This window comes from Micropterus dolomieu, linkage group LG09 (assembly GCF_021292245.1).
Source record: "Micropterus dolomieu isolate WLL.071019.BEF.003 ecotype Adirondacks linkage group LG09, ASM2129224v1, whole genome shotgun sequence".
Lineage (NCBI taxonomy): Eukaryota > Metazoa > Chordata > Actinopteri > Centrarchiformes > Centrarchidae > Micropterus > Micropterus dolomieu.
The window spans coordinates 18,370,200-18,385,694 of NC_060158.1; the positions used below are offsets into that span (position 1 = coordinate 18,370,200).

The 15,495-nt window shown below is 42.6% G+C and overlaps 1 protein-coding gene and 1 pseudogene across 3 annotated transcripts; one reads left to right on the top strand and one right to left on the bottom strand.

The window, feature by feature from the left end:
- Positions 1-2,169, bottom strand: LOC123976190 (forkhead box protein H1-like; the record flags this gene model as incomplete). 3 transcript variants are annotated; one of them, XM_046058119.1, is given in 4 exon segments in its annotated part: positions 1-523; positions 631-726; positions 837-1,062; positions 2,012-2,169. In XM_046058119.1, coding segments are annotated over 3 exon segments (775 nt in total), but the record flags the coding sequence as incomplete, so codon positions are not given.
- A 10,742-nt stretch (positions 2,170-12,911) lies between these two features.
- Positions 12,912-13,769, top strand: LOC123976278 (annotated as a pseudogene).
- Positions 13,770-15,495: the final 1,726 nt, after the last annotated feature.

The following is a 15,495-nucleotide window of genomic DNA, read 5'->3' on the forward strand; positions in this document are numbered from 1 at the left end:
TGCACACATGCATCCTCTTGAAGGGCTCAGTGGCTCCATTAGCAGTGAGTTCATGGTGAGTGCTGCCCCCTGTTGAGCAGATGGGGGAACTTCCAGCTGAAGCTTGAAGGAGGAGAGGCTCCTCAGAGTCCCAGCTGAAGCTCCTCTTTGTCCCAACTCTGTGTCCGAGTGTGGACCGAGGCTGCTGCTCCACTCTGACCGGCACGCTGGACAGAGGAGAAGCTCTGGAGGCCCGAGCAGAGGGACTGTCTCTCTTCAGGAGGGACTCAATTGAGAAGGGACTGCTGAACTTCACCTCACATCTGATCTGAACAGCTTTGCAGGCCGCAGGTTCAGGAGAGTGGAGAGCTGAGCGGTGCTCTGATGGTCTGCTGGTGTTTTCCATTTCCACTTTGGAGGCCAACTCAGGGAAGTTCTGCAGGATTCCTTTGAAGTGACGACGCACCATCTTTGCTGTGATCTGATTGGGGTCCAGTTTCCAGTAGTTTCTCTTACTGTCCAGTGACTCTGGGACCACCGGGACCTGAAAAATACAGCACAGGGTTTTTAGAGACAAGGTTGAGCTGTTTCCTTAATGAAATAATACATTTGTTCATTTGAAATATCCAAAGTTTTGGACTAGAAACTTACCTTGACAAAACATTTGCTGGTTGATAAACAAACTCTGATGTTGTTCTCAACAGATTTTCTGTCTTCAGAGATTAATGGTGCCAGTCTGTCCATCAACTACAAAACATCAAGTAGAAATTAAATTAAATGTTTTTCAAACAACAATTTGCGTTTCCTATACAATTTTCTCAAAGATGGTTATTGCAAATGTCTTGACTCTTTCTTACCTGAGTGAAAGTGAGCATCTTGCCGGGAGCGTCTTGGAGGATAACGGCAATCTTAGCCAGGTAGGTGGTGCTCTTCCTGAACAGATGCTGCTGAGAGCTGCTGGCTGGAGCAAAGAGAGGCAGCTGAGCCCCAAACTTCTCTGTCCTGTTCTGCATTTTGTTTGTTGGAGAGTCAGAGGAGTTGAGTCCCACACACAGAGTAGAAGTGCAGTTCTAGGTATAAGTCCTGTTGGGACAATAGGACATTAGAGGGTGTGCAGTGCAGGTTAGTGAGGGCCTTTTGATAAGTAGATGGGTCATTACGGCTGGAGGTGGAGCCAGTGACCATAATGGTTTCCAAAAGTTCATCAGCATTTCTATATGGATGTCTGATCTGCCTCTTTGTTCACATGAGCGGTTACATTTTTTCCAGAGTTTATATTTAAACTTTAAATTAGGCAATGGAAATCTAAAAAGTTACATACACAAATATTAAAAACATTTATTAGAAGGCCCTACAGTTGTCTTTGGTTTTCAGGCTTCATTCAAAGCAACATACAATATACATAAATATACATTCATGTATTAAACTGGAAGACGTTTTTGTCCAAAGCAATGTACAAATGAAGTACAATACAAGTTTTAGCACATCAACAAACTACTTCACAAAAAAAATCACAACATAGTGAACCTTTGAAGCTACATTGACATTATTATATCAAAGCCAATATGTTCAAAAACATGAGTAATTACAACTGCCATCCATTGTGAACTCACACTGAAGTTGTTTTAGTGAAATACAGGTCCATCTTAGAGCAGTGCTCACACTGAAGTAGTTTTTACAGCAGATACCAGCTGATTCTCAATTATCTGCAGGTGTGTGTTGTTCCTGCTCCAGTTTGTGACACTTTGGGCATTTTAACATCAGTAACCTAATTATCTTTAGGGTTCCATCTTATATTTTGTTCAATCTTATTTCTTGAGACAATACAAACATGTTGTTTTTCAGCCTCTCAAAGGCTGGTCTGATAATACACAAGACACAGCTAAGTGACAATGAATTTCCAATGAGCAATCCAATCACAATCCAGCAGTTTGCACTCCTTTAAAGTCAAACCTATTGCCTTTTGTCTCACATAATAATGACGGTGGTCATTTACATCAGTGATCCTCATTCAGATGCATTGGCACATTACCTCATACTGAATTCTTTGTGCAAAAACAAGTTTAGAACTTGTTTACACTGATGGAGGGTGGGGAGTCTGAATGTTTCCATTTTGACTCAACTCTGGACCAGCTGATTTCACTTGTCTGTGATTGAAGCTTTGCCACTCAGCTGCTCTCGGGTCTGTTCCAAGAGGCACGGTTGCTGAACCTGGTCAATCTGGATTTTGGGGGGTTCCAAATTTTACTGAGCAAAGTACAGATGTCTAGTCTTAAAAATCAATGAAATGAAAGCTGACCCAGACTGGGGAGGGGGCTGATACAGATAAATAATTGAATATGAAATGTGTAAGTAGTGACTGGCGGGTGGGAATGGCCAATGAACTGGTGTGCAGGGCAGCAAGGCGTTTATAGACGTATGACAGGAATGAGAAGTGTTTAGGGTGTGGTTCTGCTCTGGAACTTCACATGAAAAAAAGATGCATTGTTCCTCAATTATAATAGCTATTCCCCTCAGAACTTATCACTTGCCTTTTGTAAAGTGAAGTGAAGGAGGCAAACAACAATCTGTTACAATTCAGTTTCCATTAGACAGTGATGTTTTCTTTCCAGAACAACTATTTGAAATTACTTTGATGAAATACAGATGCTGACTTTGAATCTAAAACATATTACATTTCAGTCCATTTAGAGTTGTGTGTTTAAACACGTTTGCCATTACATGACATGAATTAATGTAGAAGTAAAAATGCTGTTTGTTGTAATCACCCGTTTGAACGGTTACATTCCAGGGATTTTCACGTCTTTCATTACAGCCTTTGTGAGAAAGACTGTCTTGTTTGTGTAGGACAAAAGAACACTAGCTTAATCTGCATTATGATGCATTCATTCATCACATGTCAGTACAAAACAGTAGGGTAAAAATATTGCTTGATAAATTAAATTAAATAATAGTTTACTCAGAGTGTTTATTAAGAAGAGCAATATTAGACCATGTAGGCTGGCAATATTTGATAAAGATGCCCAACATTTTGCCAGTCATCCAAATTTGTCTGAAACTAACTACAAAAGGAACATCTGTTCTCAAGAAAGCTGCAAGAATGTCTGTGCACACAAAACTATGTGGGGATACCGAGGTGGAGTCTGTCTGAGATGGGAGTCTAAATTATCTTGACTACACTTCAGTCGGTGATTGGAAAAAAAATGTTAGTGTTTGATTTACCCTATCTGTGTTAGGTTTGTTTGAAAATAAGATGGAGGGGCCTTCAGATCAGCTGAACAAATAATGTTGTTTTTACACTTTATCAGACCCTCAGCTTGCTTCAAAAAACAGTGTCAACATTTTCTTGCAAAAAACTAAGACAGAGAGAATTAATTCTTACAGTATATGTACAGTCCCCTCCAAAAGTATAGGAATGGTGATGAGTATGAGACAAGAGTTCAGAATTTCAGCTTTTATTTCATGGTATTCACATCTAGATGTGTTAAACAACTTAGGACATATCACCGTTTTGACCACCGCATTCTTAGGTGAGCAAAAGTAATGGAACAAATAATCTTAAAGTAAATAACATTTAATATTTGGTGGCATAACGCTTGCTTGCAATAACTGTCTCAAGCCTGTGACCCATCAACATCACCAAACTGTTGCATTCTTCATTTGTGATACTATTCCATTTTACCGCAGCTTCTTTCAGTTCTTGTTTGTTTCGGGGTGTTTCTTCCTTCAGTCTCCTCTTAAGGAGGTGAAATGCATGCTCTGTTGGGTTAAGGTCAGCTGATTGACTTGGCCAGTCTAAAACCTTCCACTTTTTCCCCCTGATGAAGTCCTTTGTTTTGTTGGCTTTGTGTGCTTTGGGTCATTTTCTGCTGCATGATAAACTTCCTCCTGATTAGTTTCAATGCATTTCTCCGTAAATTAGCAGACAAAATGTTTCTGTACACTTCTGAATTCATTCTGCTGCTACCATCATCAGTTACATCATCAATAAATATTAATGAGCCTGTTCCAGAAGCAGCCATGCACGCCCAAGCCATGACTTTACCTCCACCATGCTTCACAGATGAGCTTGTATGCTTTGGATCATAAGCAGTTCCTTTCTTTCTCCACACTTTGGCCTTTCCATCACTTTCGTAGAGATTGATCTTGGTCTCATCAGTCCATAAGATTGTGCTCCAGAACTTTTGCGGCTCATCTCTGTACTTCTTTGCAAATTTCAATCTGGACTTCCGATTCTTCCTGCTGATGAGTGGTTTGCATCTTGTGGTGTGGCCTTTGTATTTCTGCTCTCCGAGTCTTCTTCGAACAGTGGATTGTGATACCTTCACCCCTGCACTGGGGAGGTCGTTGGTGATGTCACTTATTGATGTTTTGGGTGTTTTCTTCACAGTTCCCACGATATTTCCTTCTTTTCTCAGCTTGACAACGGGCTTTCTTTTCTCCCATAGACACCTCTCTGGTCTTCATGTTGGTTTATCCTCTTTAACAGGAAATGCAGTCTTTAGGTTTGAACCACAGAGGAAAACTTAGACTAGTCATGCAGAGCTATTTAAAATTTGGACAATCAACCCAAAAGGCAACACCTGGGCAACAAGAAACATCTGTCAGTCATGTTCCAATAGTTTTGCTCACTTGAAAAATGGGTGGGTTCTAACAAAGGGTGGTATGTCCTGAGTTGTTTAACACAACTAGATGTGAATACCAGAAAATGAGAGCTGAAATTCTGAAATCTTGTCTCATACTCATCTTTTGATCTTAAACCCAAATGTCTTCAGTGAACAACAAAAACAAACGAATTTGCCTTACCGTTCCAATACTTTTGGAGGGGACTGTATGTGGGCTAAAGGGAAAACTTTATTTATTCTGATTCTGCAGAGCTGTCAAAAGACATTCTTGTGAAGGATTGAAGGAAATAAGAAATAAGCAAATCAGTACTGCATCACTAAAACGCTTTTGGAATAAATTTAACATTAAAAAATTATGCTTATGAGAGTGTGAGGACAGCCACTTAATGATTACTTGTAGGACTGAGCTATGATGTGGTTTAAATATGATAATTAAAAGAATACTTAGCTGATGTAGCATTGCTCTCCTATGACACTGTTGGACTCACGATAAACAGCTTAAAACAAAAAGGATCAAAATCGCTGCAGCAGGACCAGAGATATTGTTCTATTTATTCCACGCATTCTTCTTCCATTTCAAAACCATCGACTGTATATAAAAACCCAGTGCCTGCATTGCCCACAATGCAACAGTTTGGTCGGAGATTCAGGTGTGCCATGCTAGTGGCGCCTAATGTAACCTTGAGCGGGCCACAAGTTTGATCGCTTTTTTTAGATGTGTAAAATTGGTGGAGTTCCCCTTTAAGTCATAGCTGGTCGGAGTTATGCTACTTTTAACGAATAACTAAACCATTTTCTCTAAATACTTACTATAGGGGAACATCGAAATGCTATAAAAAGAATATCGACCACAGAAGAAAGCCCATAAAGTGCTGAGGCATCATCAGACACCACCTCTGACTTTTTAACACACATTTGACTGCTTACAAACACCTTTAATCACTGACTCATAACCTTAACTAGTGGAACAATACAGTGATGAAAGGCATCACATTGACTTCTACTATAATGACCACATCCATACCTCGGGGTACTGGCAGCTGCTCAACTGTGTGTCTAAGTGTGTCTGTAGGGAGGTGTTATTAGATACAATACACACACAGGCTACACACACATAAAATATATGAAAGAATCATGACACAAAATGTGGATGTTTGGGCACAAAGGTTCTCCAGCAACAGAAAACAACAATCCCTATTTTGTTTTTGTAAAGGCCTTTGCACACCATGTAAAAATAAACCAGGCCATCATCCTTACACACAAACTTTGTCAGGTTCATTTTTATTAATTTTTTCCGATCCGTTAAAAGTAGTAGTAGTTAAAAGTGTTATTTCATAATGATACTTTGAACGCGTCAGATAGTACTGTTCAGGTGGACGATGATAACAAGGAGAAGGAGGTTGCAAGAAGAGGTGTGAGGCCAGGGGAGATTAAAGCCCATAGGCCTCAGTGAAGAGGTGTGTTTTAAACTGGTTTTTAAAGGTTATTAGAGAGGAGGCAGAGTGGATGGCAAGAGGGAGCTTGTTCCAGAGTGATGGTGCAATGACACAGAAGGCTCTGTCACCAGATGTCTGGAGCCTGGAATTAGGGACAGCGAGCAGGTTCTTCTCAGAGGGCCGCAGGGACTGTGACTGAGTGTAGGGATGGAGTTGATCTGTGAGGTACTGAGGTGCAAGTCCATGGTGAGATTTGTACATCAGGAGGAGGATTTTATATTTGATCCGGAACTTAACTGGCAGCCAGTGAAGCTTCTTCAGTATGGGAGTGATGTGCAGTCCATGTTTTGTGTGGGTGAGCATCCTAGCCGCAGAGTTCTGGACATGCTGGAGTCTACCTTGCTGGGCAGACCAAACAGGATACTGTTACAGTAGTCAAGTTGGGAATTGATGAAGGAGTGGATGAGGGTCTCAGCTACAGAGTTGAAGAGGCACTGTCGGAGTCTGGAGATGTTTTTAGTTTTAGTATTGTGTTTGATGTCCTGTTGGAAGGAGAGGGTGGAGTCCATGATGACACCCAGGTTGTGAACTTGAGGGGATGCAGAGATTGAGCAGCCATCCACATCCAGTGTGATGTCACCAATCTTTTTGAGAAGTGACTGTGGGGAAAACACCATGAACTTTTTTTCAGTTTGAGGAGGTTACTTTCCATCCAGTTCTTTATGTCCTTCAGGCAATTGATAAGCGGCACTGGTGGAAGGGGAGTAAGAGATTTAGTGCTGTAGAGCTGGATGTCATCGGCGTAGCAGTGGAAGTGTAGTCCATGTTTCCGGATGATCATCCCAAGAGGTAGCATGTAGATATTAAATAGTAGTGGGCCAGAAACCAGATTTAAATGGCTCGTAGAGGTTGTGATGTAGCATATGGTGGTTGAGTTTGGCAGCCACAGCTCTTTCCAATAACATGCATATGAAAGGTAGGTTGGAGATTGGGCGGTAGTGGTTTGGATCATCTTGGTCCAGGCCAGGTTTTGGGAAGTGTAGGGATCACCACAGCAGTTTTAAAGCTGGTGGGGACCACCCCAGAAGACAGCGAGGTGATGGTTGCGAGGTTGATGATGTTGAGCAGTGTGGGACCCAGAGTTGGAAGACATGACTTGACTGGCTGTTTGCTGGTCGTGGCCTTTGCTTTTGACACTAGCTCAAAAACTTGAGCTGTTCTGAGCGGGGAGAAAGAGGATAGGCAGTCTTTCGGTGTGAAGATAGTTTGTGTCCAGCAGCGGTAGTGTGGTTGGGTGGGAGTAGCTGGACAGCTGCAGTTGCTGGTGGATAGTTTCTACCTTTTCTGGAAGTATTCCAGGAACCTGGAGCATAGGCCAGCAGCATCAGATGGTTGAGGAGGGTCAGGTGGGCAGAGTAGGCTGTTGATAGTGGAAAAAAGCTATTTAGATTGATGTTGTTGGTTGCCAATGAATGTAGAGTAATGGTTAGTTTTTGCCCTGGACAGAGCATTTTTGTAGCTTTTAACATGGTCGTTATAGGCTTCCTTGTGGACAGTGAGGCCAGATTTTTAGTAGTACCTCTCCAGCCTCCGCCCTGTGGCCTTCATGAGGCGGAGTTCAGCAGTGAACCAGGGAGCAGGACAGGAGGAGACAGATCGAGTGATCAGGAAGGGGCAACAGAGTCCAGACTACGTGACAGGGCCAGGTTGTAGTGATTAACCAAGTCATCAACTGTGCAGTTTGGGGGATAGTTGATAAGATGGCCTGCAAGGGTACAGGATAGTTTAGGCATGCACACGTGTTTGATGTTTCGATATGTAATGGTCCTTCTCACACACTTCTTGTATGTGTACACAGAAACAGAGAACAGGACGGAAAGGTGAACAGGTCAACAGTCTGTAGTTGTGTGGGGGTTGTACCCGTGGAGCATACCAGGTCCAGTGTATGACCTTTAGCATGTGTGGGGCTGTTGACATGTTGTGTGAAATTAAAGCAGTCCAGTAGTGATAAAAATTATGCAGTGTAAACATCACTGGAATCAACATGATTAAAGTCACCAAGTAGGATGGTAGCTGGAGAGGTGGGGCAAATCAGAGCAAGGAGATCAGAAAGCTCAGGCAGGAAACTAGCAGATGCCTTAGGTGGGCGATAGACAAGGACCACTTGTAGCTGCAGAGACCCAGACAGAGCAAAGTGAATGCATTCAAATGAAAAGGCGTGTACTGGGAATTCTTTTATCAGGTTGGTCCAGGGTGTACCCTGCCTTTCGCCCAATGTCAGCTGGGATAGGCTCCAGCCCCTCGCGACCCTGTACGCAGGATAAGCGGTTGACGATGGATGAATGGATGGATGGATGGATGGATGTGCTCATACCTAACTGACAAAATATGTAGTTTGCCCATGCCTCCCAAAATGACACATTTGAGTCCAGCAATGGGTGTACCGGACCTGAACTCCTTTTCGGATGTCACATGACGTTGTAATGTGGTTAACGTTGTGAAACGGTTGCAGTTTAGTAACAAAACTACTTGGTCATGTTTATGATAAGATTGTGGTTTGGGTTAAAGGAAATACGTTACATAAGTCATATGACTTACATTACATAAAAAATTCTAAATAACTCAACATTTACTTGGTTTAACATGGAACTCATCATTTGACAGCTGCGTAGCTTGCCAGCAACACCAGCCAGACTGTGGGAGGTAACTGGTGCTGTCGAAAATCACTAAGCTTGTCTATTAAATGTAAGACCATCAAGACCAACTTTTGTATTGAAACTCAAAATTTTTGTTTGCTTGCTGATATCCAGAAGATGAGGTTTTTGTTGAGATATGGACTCTTGTGGAGATTTGAACTAAGATAAGGACCCATTCATTGGTGATTGAACTGTGGGTTTTGTATTGAGCACGGACTATATAATGCACTGTGGTGAATTTGTTAAGTGAGGTGGAGTGATGGTTTTGTACTGAAAGACAAGGGTCCTTTGTGCATGCAACCATGCATGTACTGTTTTTGTGTATCTTGAAGACTGAATGACAAAATTATTTATATTAAATGAAGAGTGGCAGACCAAAGAAAACGTTTGGACAGACCCAGGCTAGTTGTTTCCCCCCTGTTCTCAGTCTTGGTGTTAAGATAAGCTAACCTCCAGCTAGCTGTAGCTACATATTTAGTGTACAGACCTGAGAGTGCACGATCTTATCATCTAAGTCTTGGCAAGATATATAAGGTGGAGTTTTAAACTATGTAGAGAGCCAGGCTAGCTGTTTCCTTATTCCACTTTTGACAAACCGCCTCTCCGCTGTAACTCCATAGATATTTGCACACGAGACAAACTTCTCATCTAACTTTTGGCAAAATAGTGAATATGTGTCTTTTTGAACTTTTTCTTTCTTTTTCATTAACGTCTTCCTCTCTCAGTTTATGTTTTTGTCTTGATCATGCATTACTTTATTTTTGTTTCGCTCTCCCGATGCTTTGGTCACTAACAGGAAACAAGGAAAGAAAAGTTCTTACGGTTTGGCAAAAACAAAAATCCCACATGTTTACCCATGTCACTGCCATTAAGAGGCTTTCCTCCTGTCTTTCTCCTTCTTTGACTCACAGTGTTGGTTGAGAGACTGGGAGTGAAGCCAGTCCATGTGTGGTGTGTTTTACTGTGTATGTGTGTGGTTTCTGTCCTGATTTCAAGGGTATTCCTGCACCAGTCTCCTGGCACTGACCACAGCAACATGCCCAGCAGTCGGAAGAAATGTAGCTACATTTTCACGCTGAATGCTCAACACTTTGAGCCAGCACACACACACACGCACACACATGCACGTGCACACGCACACGCACGCTTTGCTTGCATTACAAACTGGGAAATTATTGCTCTGCTTCATGCTTCTTGAAGTTTGTGACAGATGATTAAAAGCTCATGTCACAAAATATGTCAAGGTGGAGGCATAAAAAGCTCTTTTTTTCCAGCTTTTAGCTCGCTAACAGACACACAAGCACTAATTAATCATACAAAGGGAAACATCATCTTTCCTTATAAGCATGTAGGTCATTTTTGTTAACCTTTCTCACTGCAAAGGCATTAATTAAGCAAGCCATCATCATGTTACCTTTGACTTTCCATAACCAAAACTGTCTGATAGTGTGCTTCGCAGGTTTGGTGTCCTGTCAAGCGCATATAGAGGGGGTACCTGGCTATAGCTCGGTGTCAGGAGGTGAAAGGAGAGCAGGGTCGAAATTCCAGTATGTGCTACAAGTGTATATAGTTTAAAGAAGAAGACATTGAAAAAGAGTCAGAAGAAGAGGGAGGGAGACCTAGAGAGAGATGTGCCTCTTGAGCCCCAGAGAGTGAATTGATTTTAGAAATCTTTGTCAGAATTCACACAGTAAGAATCTATTGATTGATTGTGTAATCTCTCTTCCCCTCCTCCTCCTCTCCCTCCTCTTTATCCTTTAGCTCCTCTCTCCTTTATTCCTCTGCTGTACCCATGATCTTGTGTTGCGCCCTAAAAAAGGGGAGATATTAATAAAGATGCTCGGAAACAAAGCTTTAGAAACGAACATCAGAATCAGAATCAGAAGTACTTTATTGATCCCAGAGGGGAAATTCTTGTGTTACAGTTGCACACATTACACATCAAGGCATAAGGAATAGAAATAATAATAGAAAGAAAGTAGTAGTAGTATATATAAATATAACAATATAAATATAACATATAAAGAAAAATATAAAGGGGTGTGGATATGTACAATATTTACATTATTAAAGAATTGCAATGGAGAACAGTACGGTGAATAAATAGCAGCAGAATTGCAGCATAGTATTGCACATTAATTATTAACAGATAATATTGCACAAAAACAGATAATAATATCCTGTTTATTAACTAACTAACCTTGCTGATCCATCCAACCCCAGTAGAGTCATCAGAAAACTTCTGAAATGGCAGGACTCTGTGTGGTAGTTGAAGTCCGTGGTGTAGATGGTGAAGAGGAAGGGAGAGAAGACAGTCCCCTGCGGGGCCCAGTGTTACTGACCACGCTGTCTGACGCACAGTGTTGCAGGCGCACATACTGTGTCAACAATCCAGGACACGATGGGGAGCATCTACCTGCATCGCTGTCAGCTTCTCACCCAGCAGGGCCGGCTGGATGGTGTTGAAAGCACTGGAAAAGTAAAAAAACATGACCCCCACCATGCTCACCAGCTTGTCCAGGTGCATAGATGCGGTTGAGCAGGAAGATGATGGCGTCTTCAACTCCCACTCGGGGTTGGTAGGCGAACTGGAGGGGGTCCAGAAGAGGTCAGACCATGGGCTGCAGCTGTCCCAGAACCAGTCTCTCCAGGGTCTTCATAATGTGGGAGGTCAGTGCCACAGGTCTGTAGTCCTTGGAGCCACTGGGACGTGGATTCTTTGGTACAGGCAGGAGGCAAGATGTCTTCCACAGCACAGGGACCCTTTGGAGACTCCGGCTCAGGTTGAAGACATGGTGAAGGATTCCACATAGCTGGGGGGCACAGGCTTTGAGCACCCCGGAGCGGACGTCATCAGGACCTGCAGCCTTGTTAGAGTGGAGTCTCCTCAGCTGTCTTCTTAGGCCTCATCCACACTACTCCGTTTTAGTTTACAAATGGAGAATTAAAATGAATATGATCTCCGTCCACACCAGCGTTTCCCTGTGTTTTGGAGTTGATCTCCGTCTACATTAAAACGACCGTAAACGCACAGTTAGGACCCGTTCAGGTGCACTGGGCATGTGCGTGCCAGTGTAAACATGAGGCAGATGGTCTGTTCTGTAGTTACAGAAGATTTGGCGAAAGAATAAATAAATACAGACTAAGCATCAGACCAGTTTTTTTTTTTTTCAATAACGAGCTGGGACTGTTACTGAATGTAACACGGGAGTGTGGCGTCAGAAAACAGACTGGGAGTTGTTGCAAAGTAAACGGCGACATGCACAGTACAAGTGTAGGCAGATGAGTGTTATTTGCATGGTACAGAATATTTTAATAAAAATATGATGTCAAAAACCCGGTCAGCAGCATCGTGTTTCTGCTTTGCAAGACCCAATCAGAGAGCCGAGCGTGAACGGCTGCGTCATCGTTTCTAAAGTCCTCCATTTTGGCCCGTCTTCACTAAAACGCCCTCCGGAGTTTTGAAACGCAAAACGGAGTCGGCAGCGTTTCCAAACTTTCCGTTTTAGGTCTTCGTTTTCATCGTTGTAGTCTGGACGGGAGGTGCAAACGTAGCAAAAGGTTTTAATTCGAAAACGCAGTAGTATGGATGAGGCCTTAGCTGGTCAGTAGTGAGGCACACAGAGGTCACAGGTGGGGGAGGGGAGGAGTCAGGCTGGAGAATGCAGTTAGCCTGAGAGCCACAGGAGGGCAGGGGGGTAGGGTTCTCCCAGGAGGCTGGGGGACAGTGAGGAGGAGGATGGGGGAGTAGTGGGGTTGGAGGTGTTAGAGGGCAGACAGCAGCTGAGTTAGTGGGGGGATGGGCAGGAGCCATTGAGTCAAATCTGTTAAAGAACATGCAACATGCAAACGCATTAGTAATTTATCATAGTAAAAATGAACCACACACATACACATTAGCACTCTTGTACTCTGTGTGACAATTACTAAAACCTCCTCATTGCATCAGACAAAGGACTTGTCTCTGTACTGGTTTTATTTGATCTTAGTGCTGCTTTTGATACCATTGACCATCCTATCCTATTACAGAGACTGGAACATTTTATTGGCATTAAAGGTCCTATTTATCAGATTGATTTCAGTTTGTACATGTTAACGATGAGTCCTCCATGCACGCCAAAGTTAGTCATCGAGTTCCACAAGGATCTGTGCTCGGACCAATCCTCTACACTTTATATATGCTTCCTTTAGGCAATATTATCAGGAAACACTCCATAAACTTTCATTGTTATGCAGATGATACTCAGTTATATCTATCAATCAAGCCAGATGTAACTCATCAGCCAAACTTCAAATGTGCCTTCAGGATGTTAAAACCTGGATGACCTGTAATTTTCTAATGTTAAATTCAGATAAAACTGAAATTATTGTTCTGGGGCCTAAGCACCTCCGTGACGCATTATCTAAAGATATAGCTTCCCTTGATGGCATCGCCGTGGCGTCCAGCACCACCGTGAGGAATCTTGGAGTTATCTTTGATCAGGACATGTCGTTTAAGTCTCACATTAAGCAAATTTCAAGGACCGCCTTTTTTCACCTAGGTAATATTGCAAAAATCAGGAACATCCTGTCTAAAAGTGATACAGAAAAACTAGTCCATGCATTTGTTACTTCTAGGCTGGATTACTGCAATTCCTTATTATCAGGCTGCTCGAAAAAGTCCATTAAGACTGACAGGAACCAGGAAAAGAGATCATATTTCTCCTGTCTTAGCTTCTCTGCATTGGCTTCCAGTAATATCCAGAATAGAATTTAAAATCATTTTTCTTACCTACAAAGCTCTTAATGGTCAGGCACCATCTTATCTTAAAGAGCTCATAGTACTTTACTACCCCAACAGAGCACTGCGCTCCCAGAATGCAGGGTTACTTGTGGTTCCTAGAGCCTCCAAAAGTAGACTGGGAGCCAGAGCGTTCAGCTATCAAGCACCTCTCCTGTGGAACCAGGTTCCAGTTTGGGTTCAGGAGGCAGACACCATCTCCTCATTTAAGAGTAGGCTTAAGACATTCCTCTTTGATAAAGCTTATAGTTAGGGCTGGCTCAGGTGAGTCCTGAACCATCCCTTAGTTATGCTGCTATAGGCCTAGACTGCCGGGGGATTTCCTATGATGCACTGAGCTCCTCTCTCCTCTTCTTTCTCTCCCTGTCTATGCAACCTCATCCCCTTATTGCATGTTACTAACTCCACTTCTCCCCTTTCCTGTAGTCTTGTGCTTTCTCGTCCCTCTCCTCTCTCCTCCTATCACTTCCTGCAGTTATTTCTGGCTCTGGAGCTGTGGAGTCTGGATCTGTGGTTGCGAGTCACCTGCTGCCCCCGTGTTCCTGCTCGACACCCTCTGCTACAATTATTGTTACTAGTCCTATTGTTATTATTGTAATTATAATCATTAACATTACGATTATTATCATTAACACAACTGTAAATATCTGTACCATTTTTCATTCAGTCTATAGCAACATCAACTTTACTATCTGTACCTCTGTGAGGATATTGTGTATGCTGCCTCACTCCCCCCCCCCCCCCCCCCTCCCCCCCCCCCCACCCAACAGGTCGAGGCAGATGGCCGCCCACCCTGAGCCATGGTTCTGCTCGAGGTTTCTGCCTCTTAAAAGGAAGTTTTTCCTTGCCTCTGTCGCCTAGTGCTTGCTCTAGGTGGGAACTGTTTGGTTTCTGTAAATATCATCACAGAGTACGGTCTAGACCTGCTCTTTTATGAAAAGCGCTCAGAGATAACTGTTGTTGTGATTTGGCGCTATATAAATAAAATTGAATTGAATTGAATTGAATTGTGTGTGTCTTATTGAGTTAAACACGATCAAAATGCACACATTGTGTGTTGCACCTATGCTGGCCTCATGCGGCTCTGTGCCAACCGCTGAAAGAGTTTAGCAAGCAGTCTACCAACAAATAATCTTAAAATCAAAATAAGTCAGCAAGTTAACAAAGCACACAAAAAACTATTTAGCAGACATCTTCCAAAGTTAAAGAGCATAAATGATTTCGTACCTGAAAAGGGGAGATATCAATAAAGATGCTCGGACATGATGCTTCCTTTTTTTCAGCTTCATTGAGAATGGGGCATTGTGGCCAAGAGCTCCCCCTTCCGGCCTCTGCAGGCCTCTTGCAGGAAGTTAGCCCTTTTTAACATTTATAGCTTTGGCCTATTCATAAATGAATTCCATTTTTATGTCCTTTTGACTGTTTTCATTGCCTACTGAACTTATACCAATGATCAGATTCCTTATAAAATCAATCAGCCACACTCCACACTTCCATTCCTCTACTGGGGTCTATACTGTCTATTGCCTTTCTATTCTCCTCATCCCTTTTCCTCCTTTTCCTGCCAGCTCAACCCAACCTTATTCCATACGCATACACATAGAAACACACTGATACACAATATCCCTCAGGCACTTTCGCTAAGTCATCAGCAGGAGGTGAAATACAACCTCTCCGTCTTAATCTCACTCCCTGACCGAAGAAAGGATGCAAACGTGTTGTTTTTTTTTTGTGGAAAGTATGCAACAGGAAATAACCAATGAATAATACACACTCATGTTTAACAGCAAAGCAGTTACAGTACGTGTGAGTGTGCATTTAAAAATCTGGAGCTCAGGATTGTAATGGATGATCAGCTCACTAAATCCACTCTAGCCATTTTCAGTGGAACAGAAAAAGGCCTGTCCACACACCACCTGGAGTATTTGGATGGATAGAAGGGGAACATTTCTATTCGACAGACATACAAACACTATAAG